The sequence below is a fragment of the Gopherus evgoodei genome, chromosome 11 (assembly GCF_007399415.2).
Source record: "Gopherus evgoodei ecotype Sinaloan lineage chromosome 11, rGopEvg1_v1.p, whole genome shotgun sequence".
NCBI lineage: Eukaryota > Metazoa > Chordata > Testudines > Testudinidae > Gopherus > Gopherus evgoodei.
Window position 1 is genome coordinate 41,664,094 of NC_044332.1, and position 27,596 is coordinate 41,691,689.

General features: G+C 46.3%; 1 protein-coding gene across 1 annotated transcript in view; it reads right to left on the bottom strand.

Annotated features, from left to right (window-relative positions):
* Positions 1 to 27,596, bottom strand: part of MYO3B (myosin IIIB) — a 394,363-nt gene that overhangs the window by 151,304 nt on the left and 215,463 nt on the right. The window contains exons 24-27 of the mRNA XM_030580743.1: positions 18,357 to 18,436; positions 12,973 to 12,993; positions 9,546 to 9,623; positions 5,013 to 5,218 (exon numbers count right to left, since the gene is read on the bottom strand). Of these exons, the coding sequence (XP_030436603.1) occupies positions 5,013 to 5,218; positions 9,546 to 9,623; positions 12,973 to 12,993; positions 18,357 to 18,436 (385 nt within the window). The remainder of the gene's footprint in view (positions 1 to 5,012; positions 5,219 to 9,545; positions 9,624 to 12,972; positions 12,994 to 18,356; positions 18,437 to 27,596) is intronic.

A 27,596-nucleotide genomic window follows, 5' to 3' on the forward strand; every position in this document is an offset into this window, starting at 1 on the left:
AAACCATTATAAATGCTGGAGGCAAAGCGGGGTTTGGAGTGGTGGCTGACAGCTCGTGACCCCCCATGTAATAACCTCATGACTCTCAAGAGGTCCCAAACCCCAGTTTGAGAACCCCTGATCTAGCTGAATGAGCAATATCCACAAAGCCACTGCAATGTTTTCATGTGACAGAAATCACCAATGGTGAAAAACATCTGATGGGGTGTGGTTAGCTTTTTGCCACTATTTGATTAGTGCTGTGCAGATAGCCTGAGACAGACTCCTTGTCTACACTACAAAGTTTTGCTGGCAAAAATTATGCTGCTTTTGTTAAAGCGCTTTAATTAAAACCGCTGTTGCATGTCCATACTAGGTCTTTGTGTCAGCAGAGTGCATCCAGACTAAGAGATCTTGCATAGACTCAGGCCTGGTGTACACTATGCGTTTAAACCAATTTTAGCAGCGTTAAACAGATTTAACGCCACATCCATCCACACTATGAGGCCCTTTATAGCGATATAAAGGGCTCTTTAAATCGGTTTCTGTACTCCTCCCCAACGAGAGGAGTAGTGCTAAAATCGGTATTACCATATAGGATTAGGGTTAGTGTGGCCGCAAATCGACGGTATTGGCCTCCGGGCGGTATCCCACAGTGCACCACTGTGACTGCTCTGGACAGCAATCTGAACTCGGATGCACTGGCCAGGTAAACAGGAAAAGCCCCGCGAACTTTTGAATTACGTTTCCTGTTTGCCCAGCGTGGAGCTCTGATCAGCACGGGTGGCGATGCAGTCCCAAATCCGAAAAGAGCTCCAGCATGGACCGTACAGGAGATACTGGATCTGATCTCTGTATGGGGAGACAAATCTGTTCTATCAGGACTCTGTTACAGCAGACAAAATGACAAAGCGTTTGAAAAAAATCTCCAGGCTACACAGTGCTGCATGACAAGCGTAACGGAAAGCCAAAGAATCAAATGGACGCTCATGGAGGGAGGGAGGGGGTACTGAGGACTCCAGCTATCCCACAGTCCACAGCAGTCTCCGAAAACTATTTGCATTCTTGGCTGAGCTCCCAGTGCCTGTAGCTTCAAACACATTGTCCAGCGTGGTTCAGGGTATAGCTTGTCAATTTACTCCGTCCCTCCACCAAAGGGAAAGAAAAGGGAAAGAAATTGTTTCTTGTCTTTTTTCAATGTCACCCTGTGTCTACTGAATGCTGGTGGTAGACGCGATGCTGTAGCAGTGAAGAGCAGTATCCACTCCTCCTCTCCCCTCCCTGGTGGCAGACAGTACAAAATGACTGCTATCCGTCGTCACCATCAGCCCGTGAGTGCTCCTGGCTGGCCTCAGGTGAGGCTGGCCGGGGGCGCCTGGGTAAAAATAGGAACGATTCCTGGTCATTCCCAGTAGATGGTACAGAATGGCTGGTAACCGTCCTCATCATAGCAACTGGGGGCTGAGCTCTATCAGCCCCCTCCCTTTCCTGGGTAAAGAAAAGATTCTGTACTGCCTGGACTATCATAGCAGCGGCATGCTAGACTCCTCTCCTCTGCACCGCTTAATGTCCTGCTTGGACTGTCATAGCACGGGGAGGCTGCCTCCCCCTCATTTTATCTCACTAACAAGTCACTGTTTCTTATTCTTGCATTCTTTATAACTTCATGACACAAATGGGGGGGACGCTGCCACAGTAGCCCAGGAAGGTTGGGGGAGGAGGGAAGCAACAGGTGGGGTTGTTGCAGAGGAACCCCCCGTGAATGGTATGTAGCTCATCATTTCTGCAGGATCTGTCACAGAGCAGCTGTGCTCTCTGATACACTGGTTCTCTAGTACACTTGCCCCATATTCTAGGCAGGACTGACTATTTTTAGAAACCATAAAGGAGGGATTGACTCGGAGAGTCATTCCCAGTTTTGCCTTTGCGCCCCCGGCCGACCTCACCCAGGGGCACCCATGATAGCAGCAGACAGTACAGAACGACAGATAACCGTCATCTTACTGCCAATTTACAATGGCAGCAGATGATACAGAACAACTGATAACCATCTCAGCTATTATGCAAAAGCAAACAAATGCTGCTGTGTAGCGCTGCAGTAACACTTCTGTTAGCGGCGTCTAGTACACATACAGTGACGGTAAAAAAAAAAGCTGAACGGGCTCCATGGTTGCCGTGCTATGGTGTCTGCCAGGGCAATCCAGGGAAAAACGGCGCAAAAATGATTGTCTGCCATTGTTTTCCCGGAGGAAGGAATGAGTGACGACATTTACCCAGAACCACCTGCGACAATGATTTTTGCCCCATCAGGCACTAGGATCTCAACCCAGAATTCCAAGGGGCGGGGGAGACTGCGGGAACTATGGGATAGCTACAGAATAGCTACCCACAGTGCAACGCTCCAGAAATCGACGCTAGCCTCGGACCATGGAAGCACACCGCCGAATTAATGTGCTTAGTGTGGCCGCGTGCACTCGACTTTATACAATCTGTTTTACAAAACCAGTTAGTGTAAAATCGGAATAATCCCGCAGTGTAGACGTACCCACAGAGAGCAGAGCACCGTGCAGCTCTCTCACTCTGCAGCTGGCCGCAGGGTGCTTTGGGAAGGGTTTGCAATGCCCCATGGAGCAGGTACAGTGTCACATGATGCAGGTTTCTCAATCTCATCCTTCCAGGGGCATCCTAGTAGATTGTCAGCCCCCTTTTCAGCTGAAGTGTGTGGGGGGAGGGACAGGAGAGTGGTGTGTCTGGGGCAGGGGAGGTAGCAGGCTGCCCGACCTATCCAGAGGCAGGAGGAGTGGATACCCCCCACATCAACCACCAGCTCTGCTCGGCACAGCAGTCTCTCCCAAAGCAGCCCGCTCTGCCTGCCTGCGGTTCTGTGATTCCCTCTGAGGGCTTGTCTACATCAGAAAGTTGCAGCGCTGGTGAGGGAGTTACAGCGCTGCAACTTTGAAGGTGTACACATCTGCAGGGCACCACCAGCGCTGCAACTCCCTGTTTGCAGCGCTGGCCGTACTCCCGTTTTGTCTCAGGTGTAGAGGATCCAGCGCTGGTAATCCAATGTAGACACTTACCAGCGCTTTTCTTGACCTCCGTGGAAGGAGGAAGCCTCTGGTAATCAAGCTGGTCTCCTTTCCCGGTTTGCTCTCTCGTTCCCGGAACCCCGAGCAAGCAGGTCTCCTTCCCTGCGGTTTGCAGGGTGGTTCGGGGAACGCGAGAGCAAACCGCGGCGAAGCTGGTCTCCTTTCCCGGTTTGCTCTCGCGTTCCCCGAACCCCGAGCAAGCAGGTCTCCTTCCCTGCGGTTTGCTGGGTGGCTCCGGGAACGCGAGAGCAAACCGCGGCGAAGCTGGTCTCCTTTCCCGGTTTGCTCTCTCGTTCCCGGAACCCCGAGCAAGCAGGTCTCCTTCCCTGCGGTTTGCTGGGTGGCTCCGGGAACGCGAGAGCAAACCGCGGCGAAGCTGGTCTCCTTTCCCGGTTTGCTCTCTCGTTCCCGGAACCCCGAGCAAGCAGGTCTCCTTCCCTGCGGTTTGCTGGGTGGCTCCGGGAACGCGAGAGCAAACCGCGGCGAAGCTGGTCTCCTTTCCCGGTTTGCTCTCTCGTTCCCGGAACCCCGAGCAAGCAGGTCTCCTTCCCTGCGGTTTGCTGGGTGGCTCCGGGAACGCGAGAGCAAACCGCGGCGAAGCTGGTCTCCTTTCCCGGTTTGCTCTCTCGTTCCCGGAACCCCGAGCAAGCAGGTCTCCTTCCCTGCGGTTTGCTGGGTGGCTCAGGGAACGCGAGAGCAAACCGCGGCGAAGCTGGTCTCCTTTCCCGGTTTGCTCTCTCGTTCCCCGAGCAAGCAGGTCTCCTTCCCTGCGGTTTGCTGGGTGGCTCCGGGAACGCGAGAGCAAACCGCGGCAAAGCTGGTCTCCTTTCCCGGTTTGCTCTCGCGTTCCCGGAACCCCCCTTGAAGCCGCCCAACAGCGCTGCAGTGTGGCCACATCTAACACCACTTGCAGCGCTGGTTGCTGTAAGTGTGGCCACTCTGCAGCGCTGGCCCTATACAGCTGTACTAATACAGCTGTAACAACCAGCGCTGCAAAATTTTAGATGTAGACATGGCCTGAGTTCTTGCACAGCCTCCTCAGCTGCCTGGAGCAGCATCCTAAGCAGCTCTGTGAACTCTCCATGCTGAGGAATGTCAAAGCAGCACAGCAGATCCTCACACACTCCCTGCAGCAGCAGCAGTCCGCCTGCTGCTGTGTTCCTAGTGCAGGGCAGAACAGGAGCATTCCACGCTAATGATTTGCTCTTTGTCCCCCAAAGGGAGCAGTAGGCTCAGCTGTCAGATACTTGGAGCTTTGTAAGGGGAGAGGCGCATGCCAGCAGAGATCAAAACAGTGAGCAAAGTGGTCATGGCCGGCATTGTGGGATACTGGTGGAAGCCAGTTCTGTCGACAAAATAAAACAAACAGTGATGTCTACACTGACACTTCATTGCTTTAACTTTGCTGCAAAAAGCTTTATGCCTCTTATTGAGGTGGTTTTCTTTTGCTACCAAAAATAGTTTTGTAGTGTGTACACCTCCCGTTTTGTTGGCAAAAGGCAGCTTTTGCCAACAAAACTTTGTAGTGTAGACAAGACTGAACACTCTGCTCTGAGAGATTTTGTATAAAGGTTTGTGTTAGTTTCATTTCTAAGCATGTCTTTTTATAATGGTCAAAGGTGATTAATTTCTCTGTACTTGTAATACAAGTGTTCATTTACACATATCACAGGGACACGTGATGGGGACATTTTTTCATATAGAGCATTAAGAGCTTGATTCTGGTCTCACTTACACTGGTTTTATACCAGTGTAGCTTCATTGACCTCAGTGGGGTTATGCCGGTTTTCAGTGTTGCAATTGAGAGCAGAAACAGGCCCTAGGTGTACAAGCCAACATTTACTGAATCTTCTGCAACAAAACACACAGTGTGTCCAAGAACTCTCAGTGTACTGAATGGAGTCTTAAAGAGAGAATCATGTTACAAAAAGAGACTTGTTTTACCTTTTCACAAACTCTTCAAAGAGGATGCGGTGAGAATAACCTTGTTGACGTATCTTGACAGTTTCTAGAATTCCTGTGTACCGCAGCTGTACTAGAACTCTTTCTTGGGAAAATTTCAATGCCTCTCGATCATCATTTGGTTTAATGCAGCGGACAAAGTGAGGTTGTCCAACCACCATTTTGGATAAAAGATCCATCAGAGAATACTAGCAATGAAAGCAAAAAAACCATAAAATTGACAAGAGACCCCAGTACAATTATTTTAAAGAAGCAATAAATATCCATAACTATATATACATGCCTAAAGATATCACACGGAAAGGCTGGGAAATTATTTGTTTTTCTAAGAAAATGTTTTGATTAATTTTTTTTCAATTTTCATTCAAGTTTTTCTTTGACTTTTTTCATTTTTACCTAAGCGTCAAACATCCAAAAACCAATCCCAACACTACCCAGAGTTTTCAGATGCCACAAACAAAGAAAAACTAAATTATTTTAGCAATTATTGGAAACAGAAATTTTTTAGTTGTTTGAAGAACACACTAAAAACGTTGATTAAATTGATTTTTGGTGCAAATTTCCATTTAGACATTTTCTGTTGAAAAATTCAGTTTTTACAAACTTTTGACGAATTCTAACATCCATCATCGTTGGCCAAGCAATATAACAAAGAACATACCAAATTTTATTAGAATGAAAAATATATTTAAGTAATTAAAATATCTGCTACTCATGGGTACTTCCATAACATGGGTACTGTTATAATCTGGCTGAGTATCCCATTGTTTGGTCACCAATCTGTCGCAAGTGGATCCAATCACTGAATCCCATGCTAATCCAAGCCAGCTTGATCTGTACAGAGTCTAGTCACCGTTTCTAGTTCTGGGTCTACACAGCACATTCCCAGGATCAAACCTCTTGTTTGACAACCTTCTTTAGGATTTCGGTCCTGCACTCAGCTGGTCTAGACCTCAAAATCAGTGTCTCAGACCTCCTGAACACCCCCCCCCCAGTATGCTTCCCCAGAGTTCCATCTAGGCCAGGGGTGGGCAAACCTTTTGGCCCGAGGGCCACATCTGAGTATGGAAATTGTATGGCGGGCCATGAATGCTCATGAAATTGAGGCTTGGGGTGAGGGAGAGGGTGAGGGCTCTGGCTGGGGGTGTGGGCTCTGTGGTGGGACTGGGCATGAGAGGTTGGAGATGCAGGAGGGTGCTCTGGGCTGGGACCAAGCAGTTTGGAAGGCAGGAGGGGGATCAGGGCTGGGGCAGGGGGTGGAGTGTAGGAGGGGGGGTCAGGGGTGCAGATTCTGGGCAGCGCTTACCTCAAGCAGCTCCCAGCAGCAGCGGCATGCCACGGTTCCTTGCCAATGGGAGCTGTGGTGGCAGTGCTTGAGTCAGGGGCAGCATGCAGAGCAGCCTGGCCATGCCTCCATGTAGGAGCCAGAGAGGGGACATACTGCTGCTTGTGAGAGCCACGCAGAGCAAGACAAGCCCTCGACACTGCTCCCCAGCTGGAGCATTGGAGTAGGGCAAGCACCTGACCCTGCTCCCCAACAGGAGCTCGAGGGCCAGATTAAAATGTCTGAAGAGCCGGATGCAGCCCCCGGACTGTAGTTTGCCCACTCCTGATCTAGGCTGTTGCCAGGCTGGGCTTTTAGTTCAACTAATTCAGGGACAATATAGCAGGCCAGCAAGGAACACAGGCTTAGCAAAGGAACTTCTTAACCACAGAAACTTTACCCTTAAAACATCTGAGAGTTACAGATTTTTGAAGACAGAAGTCCTGAGGTGCATCCTCCCCTGACCCGATCTCACCCCTTCTGTGAGTATGAGGCCTGTCAGTGGTGCAGGTTAGGCATTCACTCCTGCTCTCATCCTCCTGCAAGTCTTTCCTACATATGATGAGGGTCAGCCCTCCCCCGCACAGAGCAACATCTTGCTCTTAAATAGTCTCTCTGTTTCTATGTCATGTGCTGACAGCTTAAGCCCTTGCCCACCGTGCTTGCCCTGCCCCCGCCTTCACTGCCCCCACACCCTCAAGTCTCCGTATAGAAAAAATATTGGTTAAAGGTGTGGGGCAACAGTTGAGAGATGATCAAAGCTGAATGGCCCCAGTTTGCAGTCTTGATGGATTCTCAGTGATAGTTCTTCCTTCCTGGGCAGGGCAGCTGTCTGTAAAGCATTATGTTAGGCTGCTCTTAGGCAAGTTGAGCCACAGTTCAATACATAATACAAAATGGAGTTCACCACCACCCAGTGTCATGTAATTTCAGGACTTTCAAACCACAGAAGCAGTGCTTTTGGAAAGGGCAATTTCATACCAATATTTCATACCGATTCCAATACTGATGCGCCATCTTGGCCCCCATTCACAAGGCACTTGATCATGTATCTAATTTTAACTGAGAGTTCCAGGGACTGCAATAAATATAGTCCCAGCAGCTACTCACATGTTTAAAATTACACTCACATAAAATACCTTGCCAAATCAGGCCCCAATAAAGAAAATCTTTAGAGAGTTTGACATGATCAGACTTACGTACCTCAGGATACCTAGACAAGGTCTGAACCTATTATTGTGCTTGAAGTAAAAATAACTAATAGTCTGGAGGTAAATCAATTATAATGATTTCTTTACTATGAAGCTTAATCCAAACTATACAATCAAGAGCTGACAGAATACTGGAAAACATTTTTGGTTTTCAAAAATACCATATGCAACTTAATAAGATTCCTGCCTCCTCATTAGTCATTATTTGAAAAAATTCCTGTGAATGGATGTTATTCAGAGGTGAAAGTAAACCGGTCCAGTCCGGTATGGTGTACCGGTAAGAGATAGTATGTAGCCGACTGTACCGGAAGGGGGCAGCTTCCCCAGGCCAGCAATTTAAAAAGGCCCTGGCCCTTTAAATCACTGCCAGAGCCCCAGGGTAGGGGTGGCAGCCAGGAGCCCCAGGGCTCTGGTGGCAATTTAAAGAGCATGAGGCTCCCAGCCCTTTAAATCACCACCAGAGCCCCTCTGCTGGAACCCTGGGGTAGCGGCAGCAGCCAGACCCCCAGGCCCTTTAAATCATTGCCAGAGCCCTGGAGCTCCTGGCCACTGCCGATACCGATACCATTGGGCTTTAGTGGTGATTTAAAGGTCCCAGGGCTCCCAGCCACTGCTACTGCAGCCGGCGCCCTGGGCTCTTTAAATCACTGCTGGAGACCCAGGGTAGTGGCAGCAATTTAAAGGGCCCAAGGATTTAAAGGCCCCGCTCCTTCTGCCTGAAGCTCCTCCCCTTCTGATTGAGGGTCCCACCCCCCTTTTTTCAGAACCCTGGTCCTACATACCAGTAAGTCCCTTAAGTTACTTTCACCCCGATGTTACTTAATTAATGTTGAAGAAACAACTGCCCTGTATGCAAATACCTATATTTACATGCGAACAAGTGCATCTGTGAATGAACAGTATTGGCATTTGGCTGTGAGCAAGGTGACAGTTAATTATGTTCCTGCTTTAAAGTTGTAGTCAGCCATTCAGGGAGCAGAAACAATAACATATTATTTAGATAAACAACCACTCGTTCTAACAGTGAATAGTTGAATTGAACAGTTTCCAAACAACCCATAGGAAACAGTTTTTCCAAATCATCCAGCAAACAGTTTTGAACAACAAAGACTTCACTGAAATTAGGATCAGTTTGCAAAATATTTGTGAACACTATAAAGAGCAAAATCCTTGGGTACTGCCAGAATCCAAGGTAGCATAAAGCTTCCACTAGAACTGCCCTGATCCTGGTGCTGTGCTATACACTTCTTCCACTATATGCTGTGTTTCAGTAGCTTGGGAGCTGCTCTAGGCTACGCTGGCCTACAATGACCACATGAAACCAAAAAAATAACCCAGGATCAGCATATCTTAGGAGTGTTCTGACCTGACTCCCTTTTAATAACCACCCCACCATTTCTGTACCAATTTGATTGTGATAAATTCACCTGCACAGCCTATGTTAACTCAGTCACAGAATTATTACAGACAGATTGACTACTTCTATCTTCTATAATGGTGCTTGCAAAAATGGATTGACTTTACTTATTTATTAACAGACATATGGCCAGTATTTTTAAAAAGTAGATCACTTGCACAAGCAAAGATGCAAGGACAATTGAGTATTTGCAGTTATAATATTTGTATGCACAAATACAACTGCACACTCAGTTTTGTGTGCTCATACGGGCCTTAATTCTTGGGCCAGAGTGTTTTAGAGAGAAAATATTCAACTGCAGCTTGTTATGAAATCATAGACTGTAAGTCACTGTCTAGGCCCTAGATCCTAGTACCAGTAGATTTTTGGCCAGTTCTGAGAAGCACCATGGTCAAGTGACAAGAAAGAGCAAGAAAAAGAGTCAGAGTTCTATAAGTCTAGGGAGGCATCATAGTGGACGCAGGATACTCTCTTATCCACCACTCTCACTTAGCCACACAAATGCTAGATTAATCATCCGTTCATGTAATCAAAATGCATTTTGTAAAGTTTACATTTTATACCCTAAAATAAGAAGCCACGGTTTGCCTCTTCATGTTGGTTGTTTCCTCTGGATGTCGCATCATCTCCATTGTGTCAATCTGGAAATATAAACTCAGACATCAGTGCTGTTCTACAGACCTTCTTGGATCCCAAATCTGAGAGCAAAGTACAATATTTATCAAGGTCATTCTTTAGTGTATATATACACGTTATCAATAGTTCATTAGAGACCTATATTTACACAGGGCCAGTTCCCTAAGAGGTGCTGAACACTCAATTCTTACTGACTTCAGCAGGAATTGTGGGTGCTCTGCAGCTCTCAGGACTTGGCCTGCAGAATTTCAGTCTTGTTAATCCTTTGTCAGCACTGTCCTTCACAACAGAGAAGAGCCCAGACAATAATCTTTTATCCCCATCCCTCTTTGAGCATTGTCCGCTTTGATGCAATGGAACTTGGATCTGATTCACCATGGTTTGGATTTGGGTTTTGCAAACCCAAATCTTCTGATCTGAACCACTCAAATATTAATAATTCAGGTAAAATGGAACCCAGAGCCACACAACTCCTTGTTTGGGTTGTACAAAACTAAAATCTGATACATGCAGCATTGCAGAAACAAAACCTGGTGTCTTCTGCCCTTCTTTGTCCTGATAGAATATAAAACAGTGACCATCTGAAGCATGTGCAAGCTACTTATTCTCCACAGGGTGTGATTGGCACCTCTCAAGTGAGCATTACACTACAGTATAGAAACAAAGTACCAAATTACTAAAGTAGTGAGTAGAAAGCAGAGAAAACACTGGGAATCCATTCAGCAAATTTACTAAGAATTTGTGAATCTCTTATGTTTCCAAGAATTACTTAAAGTTGGTTTAAAAACTTTTTTTTTTAAATAACCAAACACTAATGATGTTGAACATCTTGAAAGAAGGAAAGAAAGATTAGTACAATAGGTTCTTTGGTTCCAAGCTATGTATTGAAGCATTTTATTATTTTTTATTACTTTTTTATTATTTTACCCCTTATTGTTATAGTTCCTCCAAGATTTCCACTCATATACTCACTCCTGAGAGTGCAATGTGGGCTGAAGTGTCATCCTTTAAAAACAACGGTCCTTTCTTCCCAAATCTGCTATCTATACAGATATTAAAGATCTCCTAGCACTTAGTGAAACATATGGTATAAGCTCAGTGTACCAGTCAGCATTACTTCTTTCACTAAATTTTTTCTTATTTTTCAAAGTTGTTTATGAGGTATAACAGACCACATCACAGCTGCTATGTTTGCCTTTGTATTACCAATATCCAATTTGTTACCTTGTAATGTGCTTTGAGACAGCTCATGTCTGAAAGGTTCTACATAAAAAATCCACATAGGTATCACTCTTCTCTTCTATAAACTAAAATGCCAAGATTAGAATTTCAGCAAAATATAGTTTAACAACCTGTTTTTCCCTAACTACAGCCAAGGACTCATGCCTGTAAGTAGAACTACAAGGTATAAATAGCAATGACCAGGCAATTAGAATATTAGAACATAAGAACGGCTGTACCGGGTCAGACCAAAGGTCCATCTACCCAGTATCCTGTCTACTGACAGTGGTCAATGGCAGGTGCCCCAGAGGGAGTGGACCTAACAGGCAATGATCAAGTGATCTCTCTCCTGCCATCCATCTCCATCCTCTGACAAACAGAGGCTAGGGACACCATTCCTTACCCATCCTGGCTAACAGCCATTAATGGACTTAACCAACATGAATGTATCCAGTTCTCTTTTAAATGCTGTTATAGTCCTACCCCTTCAAAACCTCCTCAGGTAAGGAGTTCCACAAGTTGACTGTGCCCTGTGTGAAGAAGAACTTCCTTGTATTTGTTTTGTCTCAACCCCCTTTCCTAAGCAACAAACTGTATATCTATATCTTCCTGCCAGAACAAGGACTCCCTCCAATCCTGTTAATCCAGACTTTTACTAAATCATTACAGATTGCTAAACGTGTCTTACAGAGTCAGGGTCTCAGTTTTGGATTCTCTGCATGGTAACATAGCTCTTGGTCCATGGAGCAGTCACTAAAATACATTTGCCTTGAAAATTGATTTTAAAAGAGTTCCCTCTCCAAACCACTGGGAGGGAAAAAAAAATGGGAGGAAAAAAATCTGCCTGTCTTTAACACTTCCTGTAAATAAAATGAAATGTTGATGAATGTCAGGAAGTAAACTGTAAAACAGCTGCCCTGTTTTTGTAATGCACAGAAAATTACCACTGTCAGTTAATTAAATAGTATGTCGGAGATAATGAGGGCACAGATCACCGAAGTATTTGCCTACCCATTGTTGGGATTGCTATTACAGTAAACGCTTTGTTATCTGACATGTTGGGGAAATGGGAGGTTCCATTTAGTCAAAAATTCTGGTTAACTAAGAGTTATACTGACCAATGGAGGGAGGGAGTTTGGGTGCAGGAGGGGGCTCAGGACTGGGGCACGGGAGTGGGTGCAGGACACAGGCTCTGGGAAGTAGTTTGGGTGCCCAAGGAGGATCGGGACAGGGGATTGGGGAGCAGAAGGGGTTTGGGGGTGCCAGATCTGGGGGATGCTGACCTCGGATGGCTCCTAGCAAGGAGTGACTGCCTAGAAGCAGCAGGAATATGTCGCCCCTTGCTGAGAGCCACCCAAGGTGAGCGCTGCCCAGATCTGGACTCTTTGCAATTCTATTGAAGATTTGTATTGGGATATATCAGAAAAGCTGGTTTCTAGAGCGTTCTGGTTGGTAAAGTGCCGGATAACACTGCTTTTATTGTAATTACCCTCTGTGACTGTTCAGATGCCCAGCAATTCTATAAAAAGAACAGGAGTACTTGTGGCACCTCAGAGACTAAGTACTCCTGTTCTTTTTGCAGATATAGACTAACATGGGTGCTACTCTGAAACCAACAATTCTATGTCTCACCCAGCTGAATAGCCGTTGCTCAAAATACCACCTTCTTGGCATTTCAGCATAGAACACAAAATTAATTTTAGAGGGTAGATATGGATAGTAAGTATATTTATTGTTCCTCGCATGTCTCAATTATACTGTTGATACAGCTGTTCTTATGAAAATCCAACCAGAATTTGTGAATGAAAATAACCAGGGTTACCAATCACAGGCAGATTGTGTTGCTCTATTACAGCTCAACAAAGTTACACAAAACAACCAACATGGCTTGCATGGAGCATTAACAACATTTTAGTGCTAACTTGCTCTGTGGCAGTTTACCATCTGCTCTGAACAGGTGGCATTTGTATAAACTATGAATATTTGAACCAAATAATGCTGGTGTCAGCACAGGGGCTACACTTACTGGACTTTGCTTCACAGATCATTTCCAAAGCTTAAGACCACTCTTTTTAATTCTAAAAATAGTTGCAGAAAGATTATTGGTCTCAGTAAAGTAACTGTGTGTCTTACCTTGAGGAGATATTTAGGAGACTGCATGCAAAATATAAAGGAAATGAAGCCCTAAGTAGTATTAGAGCAAGACAACAGACTTTATATTGGGAAAGAAATCAAAAGAAAAGATTGGCTTTAGGATACAGATGGCACAAAGGCAACTAGATTCCATTAAAGGTGACAATATGGTTTTGTAATCTGTGATGCTCTCCCTTGCTCAAAGTTGTGTGTGCATCTTATATCAATCGAGAAAAAGAGCTCTGTGAAGTATGGTATTTATTTTTAAGTTGCTAAAGGAAAGACCCTGTAACACAGCACAGGAGAAATGCTTCATCAGCACAGACAACATCAAACGTTTCGGGAGGTCAAGTGATGATGTAAATATCAATGTTCTGATCAGAGCAGCATGGATGTCCATTGGAGGGACAGGGAAGAGTTTCAGAACTATTTTGGCCAGGCAACTATTGTGAGCATTCCTATCTGAACCACAGAATTAGGTCACATAGGAGACAGGACCACAGTATTGAGCTCTGGTTGTTTAGGCAAAGAGGATAGGGAAAAGTTGCTACTATAATTAGTGTTACCGCTCAGAGGTGTAAGGATGCAATGTCTCTCTCAATAGTGATGTACCATAAAGGTCAGTACAACAAACAGGCTTCTGTTACTAGTCATTTTTATGTCTAAAGAATCCATCTTGAATGCCCAACCGAGTGTGCTGAGTCCAAAGGTGCTACTATAAGCAGGTAGACAGACACATTGGGCCAGATTCTCATTTACACTAAGCCTTCTTTATACTGCTCTGGCCATGTAAAAGCACCTTAAAGTTACATTTAAACCCACTGAAGGGCACTTTACACTCTGACTGTAAATAATTATCAGGCCCAAGGTCTGCAATGCCTGAGGAAAGGGCAGGTGTGAAGTTTACTTAAAGCCTTGCCTATATGGGAACATTATTTTAGTATAAACTGAAGTGTGAATTTAAGCCAGCATAGTCATCCCATTGTTCAGACACCCTTATTACAGTATAAAGGTATGTCTACACTACGGGATTATTTCGATTTTACATAAACCGGTTTTGTAAAACAGATTGTATAAAGTCGAATGCACACGGCCACACTAAGCACATTAATTCGGTGGTGTGCGTCCATGTACTGAGGCTAGCGTCGATTTCTAGAGCGCTGCACTGTGGGTAGCTATCCCGTAGCTATCCCATAGTTCCTGCAGTCTCTCCTGCCCACTGGAATTCTGAGTTGAGATCCCAATGCAAAAACAGTGTCGCTGGTGATTCTGGGTAAATGTTACCACTCAATCCTTCTTCCGTGAAAGCAATGGCAGACAATCATTTCGCGCTCTTTTTCCCTGGATTGCCCTGGCAGACGCCATAGCATGGCAACCATGGAGCCCGTTTTGCCTTGTTGCTGTCACCATATGTGTACTGGATGCTGCCGACAGACGCGGTTCTGCAGTGCTACACAGCAGCATTCATTTGCCTTTGCAAGGTAGCAGAGACGGTTACCATCCCTATTGCACTGTCTGCCATTGTAAATTGGTGATGAGATGACGGTTATCAGCCGTTTTGTATCCTCTGCTGCTGTCATGGGTGCTCCTGGCTGGCTTCGATGAGGTCGACCAGGGGCGCATGGACAAAAATGGGAATGACTCCCCAGGTCATTCCCTGCTTTATGTTTTGTCTAAAAATAGAGTCAGTCCTGCCTAGAATATGGGGCAAGTCTACTAGAGAACCAGAGATCCCACAGAAATGATAAGCTGCATGCCATTCAAGGGGGTGCCCCTGCAACAACCCCACCCGTTGCTTCCTTCCTTCCCCAACCCTCCTGGGCTACCATGGCAGTGTCCTCCCACTTGTGTGATGAAGTAATAAAGAATGCAGGAATAAGAAACACTGACTTTTTAGTGAGATAAAATGAGGGGAAGGAAGCCTCCAACTGCTATGATAGTCCAGGCAGGACATTAAAGGGTGAGAGGGAAGAGGAGCGCAGTCTCCCGCTGCTATGATAGTCCAGGCAGTACAGAATCTTTTCTTTAGATATGAAAGGGGCGGGGGGGGGGGGCTGATAGAGCTCAGCCTCCAGTTGCTATGATGAGGATGGTTACCAGCCGTTCTTTACCATCTGCTGGGAATGACCGGGAGTCATTCCCTTTTTTAGCCAGGCGCCCCCGGCCGACCTCACCGAGGCCAGCCAGGAGTACTCATGGGCCAATGATGACGATGGATAGCAGTCATAATGTACCGTCTGCCACCAGGAAGGGGATGCTGGTGTTCACCGCTGCAGCACTCCGTCTACCAGCAGCATGCAGTAGACATAGGGTGACATTGAAAAAAGGCAAGAAATTTTTTTTTCCCTTTTCTTTCGGGGGGGGTGGAGGGGTGTAAATTGACGACATATACCCTGAAACACCCGGGAAAATGTTTTTGACCCTTCAGGCATTGGGAACTCAGCCAAGAATGCAAATGCTTTTCGGAGACTGCGGGGACTGTGGGATAGCTGGAGCCCTCAGTACCCCCTCCATCCCTCCATGAACGTCCATTTGATTCTTTGGCTTTCCCTTATGCTTGTCACACAGCAGTGTGCTGTGGGCTCTGTACCATAGCCTGGAGATTTTTTCAAATGCTTTGGCATTTCGTCTTCAGTAATGGAGCTCTGATAGAACAGATTTGTCTCCCCATACATCGATAAGATCCAGTATCTCCCATAAGGTCCATGCTGGAGCTCTTTTTGGATTTGGGACTGCATGGCCATCTGTGCTGATCAGAGCTCCACGGTGGGCAAATGGGAAATGAAATTCAAAAGTTCGCAGGGCTTTTCCTGTCTACCTGGCCAGTGCATCTGAGTTCAGATTGCTTTCCAGAGCGGTCACAATGGTGCACTGTGGGATACTGCCTGGAGGCCAATACCGTCAATTTGCGGCCACACTAACCCTAATCCGACATGGCAATACTGATTTCAGCACTACTCTCCTCGTCGGGGAGGAGTACAGAAATCAGTTTAAAGAGCCCTTTATATCAATATAAAGGGCTTCGTTGTGTGGACGAGTGCAGGGTTAAATCGGTTTAACGCTGCTAAATTTGGTTTAAACGCATAGTGTAGACCAGGCCTAAGAGTGGTCTTTTTCCAGTTAACTTACGTCACTTGGGAAGTTAAACTGAAAAAATCCTCTTACACTGAAATAAGACTGTCCACAAGGCTGCTGCTGGTTGGGGGATGGCAGTAAAACGATATCATAATAACTGGTAAAACTTTCTCATGTAGACAAGGCCCTAATGTTGTACACTAAACAGAGTATTCACCCAAACAGAAGAAAACAAAAACAAAACCAGCATTCATTAGCTGGAACTGTAAATCCATTTCTCTAATAGTTGCATGGACTAAGACCTGGCTCTAAATATTTCAATCACATGGGCCAGCATCCCTTTCTGCACGTCTCTTGGGGGCTTTTTGGTTTTTTTTGGGGGGGGGATAAGAATTTGGATATAAATAGTTTAAATATTATTTAGTTTAACGGAATGCTTTTACTAAAGCTGCCAAGACAGAGTTGCTCTGATCCACCCAGGCTGAATCAGTAAAATGTATGCAGAAATGACTAACGGTGGTTGAAGATGAAACTAGAAAGACAATATGGATGTAAGTGCTATCTTGCAAGGAAATTTGATAGAGTATTGTCTTCCTTTCAGCACTAAATGAGTTTATACCAGCGAGAGAATAAATCTCTGAAATCTGAGTCTGTATTTGCAGGTATAGTGAAGTGTACAAGCTCCAGGATGATATATGAATGGCCATAAAAGGCCCAGAGGAAAAAAATCAAAACAAAACAAGCCTGGAAGCTTATTTTAATATAGCTATTTTTACTGCTATTTATTAATAATATGCACTGTAGGCATAGACAAAAAACACAAGCAAACAAAACCTAACCAATAATATACTTGGCCAGCAGAGCACTAGAATATACAGAGAAGGACCAAGAGTAACTTCTTGAATTCTTAATATTATCAAACTGATGCATAAGGGTTCTCTCCCTTATTGCCTGAGCTTGGTGCAACAAATGTTATTAATGGTCAGAAAATTATCGCACCCTTTTACAATCTTGCCACAGTATTTACTTGATGAAATCTAGCAGCAACTAATTCCATAGCTCCACTATGTTCCATTAAGAAGCATATCCTTTCAGTGGTTCCTAGGGTCACCAGATGTTCTGATTTTATAGGGACTGTCCTGATATTGAGGCTGTGTCTCATATAAGTCCCTATTACGCCAGTGGTGAGATGGAGCCGGTTTGCAAGAACCGGTTGTTAAATTTAGAAGCCAGTTGCTAAAGGGGTGGGCTGGTTTCCCCAGGGGGCAATTTAAAGGGCTTGGGGCTCCCAGCAGGGGCTGGAGCCCCAGGCCCTTTAAATTGCCACCTGAGCCCCACTGCTGGAGCCCTGGGTTAGGGCTGCGGGGCTCTGGGGGCTATTTAAAAAGTCCGGGGCTCCCACTGCTTCTACTGCCCCAGTCCTTTAAATAGCCCCCGGAGCCCCAGGCTGCTGCTGCTACCCTAGTGGGGGAGTGGGGGGAGGAGAAACTTGCGAGTTCTGAGGGGGGCAGTCGGGGGCAGGATGTGGGTTGGGGTTGGATGGGTGGTGGTGGTGGTGAGACAGGCACGTGGGGCTTGTACTGTACTCATCACGCAGTTCCCTACCGGGTCTTCGGTGGCGGGCGGGGGGGGGGGGGTCGTCTTCACTCAATCTGAGTGAAGGACCTGCCGCAGAAAACCCAGAGGGAGTGAAGACCTGCCCCCCGCCGCTAAAGTGCTGCCATGGACTCACTGGTTCTTAGGATTTTGGGAGCTCATCACTGTATTACCCCCCACCCTGTCCTGGTCACTATAGTGGTTCCACATTGACTGTCCATCTCTTTCAAATGTTTTTGCCTTAAAGGCAGGATAAAGCAGAGGAATGGGTCAGTTTTCTATTTTGCCCTTCATAAAGTTGAATATTCCAACCAAATTCCAACCAATTAAATCTCCTTTTCAGGCTACACACTCCAAGGGTGAAATCCTGGCCCCACCGAAGTCCATGGATGTTTTGACATTGGCTTCAATGGAGCCAATATTTCATTCCTAGTCTTTTCAATCTGTTGTCATATATAAATTCCACCATTTCTCTAACCATATCTGTTAGTGTTTGCTGAACTCTTTAATGGGCTGGTGACCAAAACTGGATACAGTAATCCAGATCAAGGTGCATATTTTCTGAAATAGGGCCAGAATCTCAGCTGATATAAATCCACCCCGTTGTGGATTTACAGCAGCTAAATATCTTGTCTATAGCTCCACAATAATATTTGCTGACTTAAATTTCTTCCTTTTTTGCAAATACCTCTAGGCAATATAATATTACTAACCTTGATGCGCCCCGCACTAAGCTGTGGAGGCAAAGACCTAGATGCTGCTGTCACTCTGGCTCTTGCCTGTGCCAAGTTACCTGTTAAAAGAGATGGAAACACAAATTGAAAGAACAGTTGCTGTTTCGCTGAGAGAAGGGAAAATCTGAAAGGTGAGAAGGCAGTCTAAGCAGCAGCACTAAGAATGTTATCACACTTCTTCTGCTGAACCCAGATAATCACAGATCCTCCACATCACTGAGCATTCAGCAATGGTAGGGGTAACAAAAGAGAGGTACCAGGGGGTAGCGTTGATTTAAGAGGAAAAAAGTCGGTGATAAGGAGGCATGTCTTTGGCTGCAGTGTATTGAGTTGATGAAAGCAGCAGCACAAAGGCATAACAGCTCAATTGCTAGTAATTAATTTATCAGTGAATCATTCAAAGTTTTGAGAGAAAAATAGCAGAAATAAAGCTATTTTGTATGAAATCACATGGACCCCTGATGTGCATAGATGGCATCTAAAATCACAAACTAATTATACAGATGATAAAACAATCTTTTTTTGAGCTTTGGACACACAGGCCTGCTTAATTCTGAATGATATTGTCTTTTGGGATTTTTAGAGACTGACTGGACTCCTTGGTCAAAACCACATTGGTTTGCTATGGAGTCAATTGAATGACACATTTATATTTTTTTAAAAGTACCGTATGAATCACTCGAAACATTTCAGCTTTATTTGCAGAATAACAAAATAACTTTTCAAAATAAAGATTCAGAGAAGAGAGAGGAAGTGATGTGGACTGTGCATACATATGCAAGACATACCATATATTTTAAAGTTTTAGCAAGTCTAGCACAAGATGTCCAAATGTTTTCTCTGGCTATATCTTCAGAGGCTAAACTGTGATTAATAGCATTGAAAGAACCCTTTGAAGCAGGATTGGTGACATCAAAGTCCTAATCCATGGGTGGCAGGATTTTTATAATGAGTGGGAAGCATTTTAACACATTTCAAAGGATTTACAACATGAATAAACAATAGACCTCTGCAGATGTACCACACACCTCTCAGAAACATAGAACATAAATAAGTTTCCATTTTAATTTAAATGTAAATAAAGTGTTAACACTTCTCTCAGATGGTAAGTGCCTTGTTTGCATCATTCCAGTGTTTGGCTATTTGCTTTACAGAAGACTTGTAACTTCAAACATTCTTCAGGGTTTTGCTAAATTATACATTATATAACTGGTAAGGAAGTAACATGAAATATACAAAAAGAAAAGAATATTTATTTAATAGTACTTATCCCACAGAGGAATTGCAAGAGTACATTACCCACATTAAACTGAAAATAACTTTTGACAGCCTATGGTCTCACTTCCCTTCTAACAAGGAAACTGACAACCTTCTGAAAACAATCTGGAGGCTGACACTCAAAATTTGGAGATTACATGCTCAGGAGCAATTCAAACACTTTGGACATTTATTCATTCTCAATGTCTTTTTGTGTTAAGGTCCTGGCATAGAGGACTGTGACACAATACTGTGTTAGGGTCCACCAGTCCAAACAGAATGTGTGGCTATTTCTCAGGCCATATCATATCACAGGACACAAAATGTGTCAATGTTTTCAGAACTTGTTTTGGAATGTAACTTTTTAGATGCTAACAAATGTGAGCCTGTTTTGAAAATCTGCTACAAATCTAAGGACAAAATGTGTACATTTTTCTCCTAATTGTAACAAAAGAGCTCAAGATGAGCTAATAGCTGGCCATTCTCACATTAAAACATTTCCTCTTATTGAAATGTACTTTTGGTTAAAAATGACTGGGGATGCTGGACGGAGAGGGAAAGATGGTTACTCACCTTTGTAACTGTTGTTCTTCGAGATGTGTTGCTCATACCCATTCCAGTTAGGTGTGCGCGCACATTCGTTGGAAGATTTTTACCCTAGCAACACTCGGTGGGTCGGCTAGGCGCCCCCTGGAGTGGCGCCGCTATGGCACCGGATATATACCCCTGCCGACCCAGCCACCCTTCAGTTCCTTCTTGCCGGCTACTCCGACAGTGGAGAAAGGAGGGTGAGTTTGGAATGGATATGAGCAACACATCTCGAAGAACAACAGTTACAAAGGTGAGTAACCGTCTTTTCTTCTTTGAGTGCTTGCTCATATCTATTCCAGTTAGCTGATTCCCAAGCCTTACGTAGGCGGTGGGGTTGGAGTGGAATGTGGCAGAATGAAAACTGCTGAGCCAGAGGCTACAGCATCTCTTGACTGTTGAACCAGAGCATAATGCAAAGCAAAGTTATGGACCAAGGACCATGGAGCTGTGCGACAGATCTCGTGGGTAGGTACACGAGCCAGCAAGGCGGCAAATGAAGCCTGAGCCCTGGTAGAATGCATGGTGATGTGGCTTGGGGAAATATGAGCCAAATCATAACAAGTGCGGATGCACGCCATCACCCAAGATGAGATCCTCTGAGAGGAAACAAGTAGGCCTATCCTTCGGTCTGCTCCCGCGACAGAGAGTTGGAGCGTTTTACGAAATGGTTCTGTCTGCGCAATATAAATGTGAGCGCTCTACAGACGTCCAGGGAGTGCAATTGTTGTGCCCATTGCGTTGAGTGTGGGTAACATGAAAGGCTGAAACCACCTTAGGGAGGAAAGCCGGGTGTGGTCGTAACTGCACCTTGTCTTTGTGAAACATAGTGTACGGTGGAACCACCGTAAGAGCCCTGAGCTCGGAGACTCTCCTGGCCGATGTAACGGCTACGAGGAAAGCTGTCTTCCAAGACAAGCATAGCAGCGAGCAGGTCGCTAACGGCTCGAATGGGGGAGACATAAGTCTGGTTAAAACTAGGTTGAGGTACCAGATTGGGGCTGGACGGCGTACTTGAGGGTGTAAGCGCTCCAAGCCCTTGAGGGACCTCGAACCCATAGAGTGTGAGAAAACGGAATGACCACCTTAGCCTGAGTGGAAGGCAGAGATGGCTGCCAAGTGAACCCTCAGCGATGACACCGCTAAGTCCTGCTGTTGAAGGCCAGAGGTAGGCCAAATAGAGGGGATCGAGACCTTAGTAGGAGTAAGATCGAGCGTTTCGCACCTGTAGCAGAAACGCTTCCACTCGGCCAGGTACGTTGACCAGGTGGAAGGTTTCCTGCCACCCCGGTTTAGTCATGCAGCAGCCACACCGTGAGGTGAAGAGACTGCAGGTACGGGTGACGAAGCCTGCTGTGGCCCTGAGTTATGAGGTCTGGGTGGAGTGGCAGGGTAATTGGGTTGGTTATTGACAGGTCGAGCAAAGTGGTGTATCAGTGCTGCCTGGACCACGCTGGAGTGATCATGATGATGCGCGCTCTGCCCCTGCGGAGTTTGAGCACGACCTAATGAACCAGGGTGAACAGTGGGAAGGCATAAAGGAGTTGGCCCTTCCACGGCATCAGGAATGCGTCCGAGATCGATCCCGAGGAGAGACCTTGGAAGGAGCAGAACATTTGGCATTTCCTGCTCTCGCGGTAAGCGAACATGTCTATGTGAGGAAAAGTCTCCACTTCTGGAAAACAGAATGCGTCACATCGGGGCAGAGCGACCACTCGTGAGACAGGAAAGACCTGCTGAGTCGAAGCACCAAGGCGTTCCGAACACCTGGGAGAAAGGACGCTACCAGATTCATCGAGTGGGCCATGCAAAAGTCCCAGAGATGGATGGCCTCCTGACAAAAGGGGGAGGACCATGTCCCTCTCTGGTTGTTTATGTAGCACATGGCCGTTGTGTTGGGGCAGATGGAACGGCATCCCTGCCCACACCAGGGAGGGAGTTAGCCACCATTCTAGGGAGCCTAGGGTGCTCGAGGGAACGGTGACTATCATGACCATTGGGTCCCTGTCCGAGGTGAGCAGACTTGGAGATGACGGAGGCGGAGCTTGGCGTGTTTGGTTACAAACTCGCAGGCAGCCATGGACCCAGGAGACCGAGACAAGTGCGAGCCGAGGTCGTTGGGAAAGTCTGCAGACCTCGGATGATTGTTGCCATCGCCTGAAACCGCGGCTGTGGTAAGCAAGCTCCGGCTAGGTTGGAGACCAGGATAGCCCCTACAAAGTCCAACCTCTGCGTGGGAACCACAGTGAATTGCTCTATAGTAATCATCAGGCCTAGATGTGTGAATAGGTCCGTGACGATGCCCACGTGCTGAGTGATTTGTATCTCGGAGTCTCCTCAGATAAGCCAATCTTCCAGATATGGAAAAACGCATATCCTACATCGGCGAAGGTAGGCGGCGACTATGGCCATACACTTGGACAATATCCGTGGGGCTGCAGAAAGGCCAAACAGAAGGACCGTAAACCAGAAGTACTGACGGTTGGCTAGAAAGCGGAGGTATCTCCTGTGCGGAGGGAAGATGGCGATGTGAAAGTATGTGTCCTTCATATCGAGGGCAGCATACCAGTCTCCAGGATCCAAGGACGGGATAATGGTTCCCAGGGATACCATGCGGAACTTCAACCTTATCATAAACTGGTTGAGTCCTCGCAGGTCTAGGAAGGTCTGAGACCTCCGTTCAAGTGGGGAACTAGGGCATAATGGGAGTAAAACCCCTTGCCCCTTTCGTCCATCGGCGTCTGCACCTCTTGTAAGAGGAATTGCTCGTGAGAAGGGTCCCTGAAGTGGGACAGGGTTGGAACAAATTGGAGGTGGTACCCATGCTCCACCGTGCGCAGGACCCAGCGCTCTGAAGTTAACTGGGGCCACGCCAGGAGAAAGTAGGAGTGGGATCCTGGCCTGTGACTGGTACACCGCCCTCGGGCGCACCTTGGAAGGTTCGTCTTTGGTCCCGGTGGTGATTGCGAGGGACCTTGACCTTGGCCCTCTAGGGGTCCTGACGTTTGTCTGCGACCATCTCAGCCGCGCTGTCTGCCAAAGTCCTGTCTCTGGCTAGGCACAGAGTACGGTGGTGTGGCCAAGGACGGAAAGGCCTGCGTTTGGTCGCTGGCGTACGCACGCTGAGAGAGCGCATTAGGACCCTGTTGTCCTTCAGGCTTTGCAGCCTGGGGCTGTCCTTGCCGCAAAGAAGCCTTTACCATCAAATGGCAAGTCCTGAATGGCATACTGCAGCTCCGGCCAGAGGTTTGAAACCTGAAGCCATGAGATGGGCCTCATGGCAACACCCGAGGCCAGAGTCCTGGCTGCTGAGTCTGCTGCGTCCAACGAGGCCTGGAGGGATGCTCTGGGCACCTTTTTCCCTTCCTCTAAGAGGGCAGAGAACTCTTGGCAGGATTTTTGAGGGAGAAACTCCATAAACTAAACTACCGCCACCCAGGTGTTATAATTATAGCGGCTAAGCAAGGCTTGTTGCTTTGCCACCCAGAGCTGTAAGGCCTCTGCAGAGTACACCTGGCAGCCGAGTAGGTTCATTTGCCTAGCCTCCTTCGATTTCGGGGCTGGCGCCTGCTGGCCATACCGTTCTCTCTCCTTAACGAACTGAACGACTAGTGAGCAGAGAGGAAGACGGACAGACAAGTAGTCGTACCCCTTAGAGGGCACCATACCGGGTCCTCTACCTCCGGGACCTCCTCTACCTGGAGGTCCATATGGCGTGGTACCCTCCTTAGGAGGTCCTGATGGGCTCTCAGGTTGTTGGTGGGCACATCAGAATCGCAGTCCTGAGCATAAGATATGCCCACGTGGGATGACACGGATGCGTGTCTCGATGGCCATGGAGGTGCTAAAAAAGCATGGGCAGAGTCTCTGACTCTATCAGACCTTGCCCAACTCGGCACCAGGGACCGGTACCAGGAGGCGTACCGGTATCTGGAATGAGATCCAGACCTGCAACCAGAGTGGTGCCGGGAGGTCGACCGAGATCTCAAGGCTCGAGGTCGGGAGAGACTACAGGAGTCACAGTACCTGTAGCGGTGCCGGGAGTTGGAACGGTGCCGATAACAGCGGGTCGGCGAACGGGATACTGACCGGTGCGGCGAGTGCGACCGGTACCGAGGAGGAGAACAGCACTGGGACTGCAAGTGGTGTCGGTTGTGCCGACGGGACCTGGAGCATCTGCGGGACTGTGATCACGAATGGTGCCGCTCTGCTGTGCTGACAGAGGATGGTCATATCAAGAGAGGCTTGCCAAGAGACTATTACCCGCATCGGCGGTGCTGGGGTCAGGCAGCATTGACTCTGTCATGGCAATGAGATCCCTCGCCGTTGGGAATGTCTCCGGCGTGGAGGGAACAGTAGGCTCAACCACAGTGCATACTGGGGAGTGCCAGGCACCGGATTCGACGGCCCTCATGGGACCAGGATCGACGGTACCGACGTCGTCAGAGCCTCGGCAGGTGTCGGTGCCGGGCGATCCGACTTAGACAAGCTCTCTGGCTGCGGTGCAGTTGGCACGGAAGCAGCAGGAGCAGTAAGCTCAACCATGGCGCGTGCTGGGGAGCTATCAGGCACTGGACTCGACGGCCCTGTGGGACTGGAATCAACGGTGCCGACGTCATCAGTGCCTCTGCAGGCGTCGGTGCCGGGCGATCCGGCTTAGACGAGCTCTCTGGCTGCGGTGCAGTTGGCACGGAAGCAGCAGGAGCAGTAAGCTCAACCACGGCGCGTGCTGGGGAGCTGTCAGGCACTGGACTCGATGGCCCCGTAGGACTGGAATCGATGGTGCCGACATCATCGGTGCCTCTGCAGGCATCGGTGCCGGGTGATCCGACTTAGACGAGCTCTCTGGCTGCAGTGCAGGTGGCATGGAAGCAGCAGGAGCAGGGAGCTCAGCCACGGCACGTGCCGGGGAGCCGTCAGGCACCAGCAGGAGTCGTAGGCTTTCTCGACCTCGGAGAGAGGCAGTGGTGCCGAGTCGACTTCAGTGCCGGCGATGGCCAGTGCCGAAAGGCCTTGGCAGTACCGGTGGGGCCAGTGCCGAGGAGGCGCTTCTGCCCGCCGCTTGATCATCGCTCGGTGCCAAAGGCAGAGGGGTTTTCACACCTCAACTGCTAGAACAGGGCCTCATCCTCCCTGATTGAACTGACCTCGTTATCTCTAGCTTGCTTGCTAGCACACATATATATACCTGCCCCTGGATATTTCCATTACATGCATCTGAGGAAGTGGATATTCACCCACGAAAGCTCATGCTCCAAAACGTCTGTTAGTCTATAAGGTGCCACTGGATTCTTTGCTGCTTTTAAATATCATCTGACTTTTACAAAGTGCTTTTCATCAGTAGATTTCAAAGTGCTTTCTAAAGGAGATCAGTATCATTATTGCCATTTTACAGCTGAGGAAACTGAGGTACAGGGAGGTGAAGTGACTTGCCCAAGGCCACCCAGTAGACCAGTGACCAAGCCAGGAATAGAACCAAGATTTCCCAAGTCCCACTCTAATACTCTCTATCAATTAGGCCATCTTATAGAACTCTGACAAACATTATTGGGTCATTTGCTATTATTATTGGTGATTTTATCTATCTCTGCAAATGAATAAATGAAAATTTGTTTTAAAACTTTGAGGAACATGTTAAGGACTGTACCTTAGGTCAAATGAATTGTTTTTGTAGAGAATTTCAGGTTATTGAACTTATCACTTAAGAAACAGGTTTATCTGCTATTTGCTATGAAGAGAAACAGAGATTCTGATCCTCCTAACACTACTATAAAGACCGACGCTACAGTCTTAACATCAGCATAATTACTGCTGATTTCAGTTAGACATTTGCCTTGAATTGAATTTAACTGATTTAATTGAATATTAAGAGACGAGCAGCGTTCATTCCAGTTAAATCTTTCCACATACCTTGGGAGAACTGAAACATGGGTCTATATGTTCTGTCTAAAACAGACTTTGAATACTCCCTGAGTTGTATTTACATACCTAGAAGATATATGATTGCTTTATAATGAATGTAGTGAAGCTGATGGTCATCCTCACTAAAATTATTATCCTGTGTTGTTTACTTCCTGCTTTATTAGCTCTGTGACTGATGGACTCTTATTTTGTTACTGCCTCTTTAGACCATTGGGTGCATGTGTATGATTTTCCATGATATTATACTGGCTGATAATGATGTTTAACATCAACAAAACATTTGTTTACAATAAATAATTCAAGCATTTGTCATGTAGAATGCACAGAATGTGTGATTCTGTCTAAATACAGTGTGGCTGAAAGAGACTGCCAAGGAAAAAAATAAGATTCATACAGTGATTTGCTGCCTCTTCCAAACAGCTGATTTTATTTATTTTTACTGGCAAAAGCAATAGCCATTCCAGGCCAAAAATAAGACCCCCTCCCCTTTTATCTTTATAAATTCTTATCCATTCTTATTTTGCACTTCATTTTGTATTTCAGATGAGCTCCTGTATAATTACTATATAATGGATAGCAGCTTCAGTCAAATTGAAAGAAAGTTTTTGTTAGGATATTCCAAATCAAATACAAAATAATACTTTAAATAAAGGTTTGTGACCCAATAATCTCAGAAACTCAAGCTCAGGAAAATAATTCCCTCACCTACTCCTCTATACCATTAAAACTAACAAACAGAACAAGGCTTCTTTACAAATCACTCCATATAACAAAAAGCGTTAGACAAGAATTAATATGTTGTTTATTCCCTGATCAGTAAATATTAGAAGCTGTGCTCTCTGCATTTGATTTTCATTTACAATGTCATTTATTACTTTACACACCAAAATAGTTAAATGTTATTCCACTTTATGAATAATATCAATATTTGAAGAATAGAAGTTTTTAGATAATATCACACCCAGTTAAAATAGCCTTCATGTTTCTGGAAAGGTTAAACCGATTAAAGATTAAAAGACAGCACTGTTTCTTTTAGAAGTCTAGCTTCCCACATAAAGCATGATAGACAACGTAGAGAAAACACAGTATCTGCAGGTGCAGATGTGTCTAAATAAAATATTGCTTATATTAAATCAAAGTCCATAAAATGGAGAAATTAAAGTGACTACAAATTAGATTTTTTCCTAAACTACCAACATGGATGTTTAATTAGCAAAAGAGGGAGCATTGCCTAGTGGTCACATAAGAACAGCCATGCTGGATCAGACCAGTAGTCCATCTAGCCCAGTATTCTGTCTTCTGACAGTGGTCAATGCCAGGTCCTTAAGAGGGAATGAACAGAACAGGCAATCATCAAGTGGTTCATCCCCTGTCATCGACTCCCAGCTTCTGGCAAACTATAGGACTATGGCCCCAATCCTGAAAACATGCACATACTTAACTTACCTTAAG